Source organism: Lolium perenne, chromosome 4 (assembly GCF_019359855.2).
Source record: "Lolium perenne isolate Kyuss_39 chromosome 4, Kyuss_2.0, whole genome shotgun sequence".
Classification (NCBI taxonomy): domain Eukaryota; kingdom Viridiplantae; phylum Streptophyta; class Magnoliopsida; order Poales; family Poaceae; genus Lolium; species Lolium perenne.
In genome coordinates, this window is record NC_067247.2 from 254,790,581 (window position 1) to 254,795,702 (window position 5,122).

General features: G+C 55.5%; 1 protein-coding gene across 1 annotated transcript; it reads right to left on the reverse strand.

Annotated features, from left to right (window-relative positions):
- Positions 1-1,399: 1,399 nt before the first annotated feature.
- Positions 1,400-3,589, reverse strand: LOC127332221 (probable serine/threonine-protein kinase PBL15). Its single transcript, XM_051358495.2, has 3 exons — positions 2,908-3,589; positions 2,455-2,727; positions 1,400-2,352 (listed from the first exon to the last, which is right to left on the reverse strand). Exons 1-3 carry the CDS (start codon positions 3,343-3,345, stop codon positions 1,753-1,755), a joined length of 1,311 nt encoding a protein of 436 aa, XP_051214455.1. The 5' UTR covers positions 3,346-3,589; the 3' UTR covers positions 1,400-1,752.
- Positions 3,590-5,122: the final 1,533 nt, after the last annotated feature.

A 5,122-nucleotide genomic window follows, 5' to 3' on the forward strand; every position in this document is an offset into this window, starting at 1 on the left:
GATCACATGCTTGTCAGGCAAAGTTATCGGCTGGAGCTCACCCTAGAGCTCGGGTGCATTAGCGGATGCTGCACATCGCCGATACGTACCCTACACCCTTGCATGCAACGTGCGCCGACCACAAAGCCCGAGCGTAGGCCACCGATCATGGCCATAGTCTGACTCCTTGGCCAAAATCGGTGGTGATGGCGCCGTCAGACATGCCCCTTGGGGAGGAACCCCATCCCGCGGCAACACCGACAATGGCGGTGGATGGCAGCCAGCCAACCACGACCGTGTCGCTCGACGAACATAACACCGTGGTGCGCAGTGAATCCATAAGTCGTACCGGTCTCCCACCAAACACTTAGAACTCATCAATGCGGTGTGCACACCTACACATATACAAGTTCTACCCGTAGGCAACACGACGAAAAGGGAATGCTTGGGAGCAGCCACTGGACACGAAGATGCAGAGAATCCAGGTTGAAACGACACCACAAACACCACAACCACAATGCCACCAGATAGCCACCAACCATGGCAAGACTCATCGAACCCCAGACGGAGCATCTAAGGAGGAATTAACGAGGGATAACCTCGGAAATGTCCATGGTTATGAACTTGGGTTTGAGGGAAAGAGGTGCGATGGCGATTTCGTCGGCTTATCAGACAAACAAGGTGGTTCGATGTTATTGTCAGAAGGCTCAATGTCGCCGAGTTCCTAGAACAAATCTAGGGTTGCAACGATTGTGGATGAATCAATCTAAGGTGCCCTCCCCGTTGGCTCCTCCCCTTCTTTATATGAGAGGTCGGGCCTCAGAGTCCAGTTCGGGTCGGTTACAAATAAGCCTAAGCCAATGTCGGCTATTTGATGGGCTTCGACTTGTTATGTCAGGTTCTTGGGCCTTGGATGGGCCATGGATGCTTATTGATCCTCTTTCTTTATGCACTTGTGCATGCTGCTGGCAACATGGTCAACGTCGCTGCTCCACCCGAGGCCACCGCCTCGGCGTGTGGAGCCCTCGACGGCAGATCCTCGCCGCCACCTTCACCAGTAGGCCGTGCGGGCTTGCCTGCAAAGGGGAGCTAGAGAGGGGTGGCAACAAAGGGTAACCCTAGGCGTCCCGGAGTCGCCCTGTGGAGGACGACGGGAGGGTCAGGACGAAGCGTTTCCATTCGCCACAACCTGGAAGCTGCTCATTGAATCTTAATTCAGTTGCGAAGAAAGGTACGCTGACGAAGAGTACAGACAACTTGCACGAGTGAAGAATCTACAGGCGACGAAGATTAGTCCTACGCGCACGAGTGAATAATCGTCTTGTGGACGAGTTCGCGTCCGCGACTTCTTTGATAGCTCCGGTGTCATTGCGTCGAAGCTCCCGGCCGGCGTGAAAATGAACGGCGAGCAGCGCAACACAACAAACAAACGATGTCTCATTTCCTTGTCGGGACCTTGAACAGTACAAGTACGAGTAGACTACGCAAACAAAAGTATCCAAAAGTCCTCCATCTCGAAAATGCACAAGAAATCAACCGTACAGTCCATCGTGATGCCTGATCTATGGCATGCACCTAGACTGACTACTCCATAACCACGATTAAGCTCCGATCCTCAAATTACTGCTCGATCACCACGTACGCAACATTCATAAATCGATCTTACACTATATACATACACAACACAGGCAGGCGCACATAGAATGCATGTGTGCTAATTGAGACGACGTGGCAGGCAGGGCAGGCGTATGCGACAGGTCCAAGCTCGATCGATCAGGCCAGCTTGGCGGAGGCGCTCTTCCGCCGCCCCGAGACGGCGCCTACGCCGACGCCGACGCCCTTCATCTCTGCGCGGAACTTGGCGGAGAGCGCGTTCCTCCCGGCGACGGGCGCGGAGGGCCAGATCCCGACGCTGACGGCCATGTCCTTGAACCCTTCGAGCCGCTCGAGCGCCTCGACGACGGCGGCCATGCTGGGCCTATCCCGCGGCTGCGCGCTGGTGCACAGCACCGCCAGGTGCGCCACCGCGCGCGCGCCCTTGACGGAGTAGTGGCCCGCGAGCTTGACGTCCATGATGCAGCGCAGCCGTCGGCTGCTGGCGAGGTAGGGCCTGGTCCAGTCGACGAGCTTGATGGTCTGCTCCGCGTGCGCGCTCCGGCCCCGGACGTGCTCCATGGCGCGGCGGCCCGTGAGGAGCTCCAGGAGCACCACGCCGAAGCTGTACACGTCGCTCTTCATCGTCAGGTGGCCCGTCTGCACGTACTCCGGCGCCGCGTAGCCGTGGGTGCCCATCACGCGGGTGGTCACGTGCGTGTCCTCACCCTCCGGACCCATCTTCGCCAGCCCGAAGTCCGAAAGCTTCGCCGTGAATTCCTGCTCTCCACATCCATTTGATCGGTGGTATCAGTTCGATGGATCCCTGCTTAATTGCACCGGAAATAAAGGTGAACTAGCTAGCTAGGCAGGGGTATATACCGAGTCGAGGAGGATGTTGGATGCCTTGAAGTCCCTGTAGATGACTGGCTGCTTGGCGCCGTGGAGGAAGGCGAGCCCCTTGGCGGCGCCGATGGCGACCTTGAGCCTGGTGCCCCACGGCAGCGTGGCGGAGATCCTCCGGAAGAGGTGGTTCTCGAGGCTGCCGCGCGGCATGAACTCGTAGACCAAGAGGCGCTCCTCGTCCTCGCAGCAGTACCCCAGCAGCTTCACCAGGTGCTGGTGCCGGAACTGCCCAAGGAAGATCACCTCCGCCTGCAACCATGCACGTGAGCGGTCAGGGGACATCGAATCGAATTAGCTACTCAATTAAGTCTCTGGAGTTGGTAGCAGCTAGCTACTCCGCAGCATGAGCAGGAATCAAATTAGCTAGCTAGGTGGAGTTGTTAACACTTAACAACAACAGTTATGTGGTAGCTACTGCTTAGTACGTACCAGCCACTCCCTGTGTCCCTGGAATCCAGCTATGTCGAGCTGCTTGACGGCGACGGGTTGGGGCTCGAGTCCGGGGCGCATGCCGGCGTCGACGAAGCCCTTGTGGACCCTGCCGAAGCCGCCCTCGCCGAGGAGGTATCCGCTGGAGAAGTCGTGCGTGACGCCGCGGAGCTCGCTGACGCTGAAGGAGTGCAGCTGCATGGGGCCGACGCCCAGCTCCCCCGCCACCTCCTCTTCGTCGTCCTTGCCGTCCTTGGGTGTGGCCGGGCTGTTGGTCGTAGAAGACAAACGCCGGAAGGAGGCGAGGCGGCGCGAGAACTCGGATTGCGCCGGGCGGCAGCGCGCGAGCCCGTTGCCGGCCCCGGCGGCGACCACGGCGTCCTCGGCCGTGCAGCACCTGGTGGCCGACGCCAGCATCGGTCTCCACGGCCTCGGCATCTTCCTCGGTCACGCTTCGGGCGACGGAAAGAAAAGAAATCGAAGAGCTTGCTGGGGATGTGGAGATTGAGGAGTATGTGCAGTTGTTGTGAGTGTGGTGGGGGAAGGAGCGGCGTGTGAGGTCGGGATGATATAGCGAGAGAGGCAATGGCGACGTACGGGGAGAAAAGCGGGGGGCGCGCGCGGGCGAAAAGGGAAGGCGAGGCCAACCGTTCCAACACACAACCCAACTGCCCCGAACCACTCCCGCTATCCTCCGGTCTCTGGCTAGTGATGCACTGACAGTGCCGCGCTCGGGCTTATGGCATCGCTAGCTTCGCCTTTTGCATGTTCTGCTTGTCTTTTCCTTTAAACGTACGTTTTGTTAGCGCTAACGCGCTTACTAAACCGAAAAATCTCCGATCGATCGCACCTGAATTTGTATCTACGATGGGTCGTACGAAAAGTCCATTAGTACACAGGTGGAAGGATGCGAGGTGTCTGGACCGTGCTACACGTGACCCTGAATTATTCAGTGTTTTCCTTTCTTTATTGTTACATGTATACTAGTAGTATGTAGAGAATACCCATGTATCAAGTGTGCTAAAACACATGTGTACGGGTCCGTACACTGATGTCATCCATGGAACAATGTTAGAGTATCTCTAGCCGAAGTACAAAAACTTAGAGGAGCAAAAACCTCCCTAAAACTTTACTTCCTATATTTGCTCCTCTAAATTTTGCGCCATGAAACTGAACCCCAAAAACTTAGAGGAGCAAATATTTTAAACATAATGCAAATTTGAGCATATTCATACATGACAACATAACATAAGATGATTCACAATGCATATAAAGTCGCATAAATCGATAACATCATCTAAACCTAACAAATTGGTAGTTTTCAAATACAAATTGATAGCACTAGTCATCATCTTCCTCAAACCTTCTCCTATTGTAATACATGACTAGAACCGACCACTTATCGATGGCAATGATCGACCATCTCCACTTGTTCTTTGATTAAACTTGACATGGATTCCTTCCCAAAATTGATTGAACGGTTGCTTATCTTCAATGAGTGTTTGGCCATGCGAAGTTTAAGTCGTTGTCCTCATCCTCAGTCCATTTTCTTGTCTCTTCTTCTTGCTACGAATTTGAACGAATAAACGTCTTGGGTTCATCTGCCAAAATTCACCAAATTTCCCAAACAAGGAGGAGTTGAAAAACATACCTTAGTTAATCGGGTTTCCAAGGATCATCTTCTTCATCCGTCGGTGCCGGTGCAGGAGCTAGGGCAGGGGCAAGGGCTGCAACCATCGCCGGAGGTGATGGCGGTGCCGGATCTGTGGTGTGGTTGTTGCCGCCGGCGCCCGCAAGAGGTCCTTCAACCCTGAATTCAGCGACTTTCAGCGGCGCGAGCACGAAGAAGTCATACCGGAGGTGCACGGCCGTGTGGATCCGGCTTTTTCTCGATGAATCTCGGCGGATTCTGTCAGCGTCGACGACGGATTTGCTCAAGGTTGTGCCGCCCGATTCGATCGATATAGGCTGCCAGCGAGTACGTGGTGAAGGTAGGAGGGTAGGGGAGCCTACGCGGAGAAGGTAGGAGGGTAGGGGGAGCCTACACGGAGTCAGTGGTGGCCGGCTCTTTTCGCCGGACTGGTCGAGGAGCAGCCAACGACGGCGATGCGGCGTTGCGGGGAGAGCGGCAGAGCCGAAGGCGGAGGAACAAAATTTTAGGCGAGCGGCCGCGGAGGAGGATATTTAGGGGCCGCAGAGGCCGATTAGCAAAAAA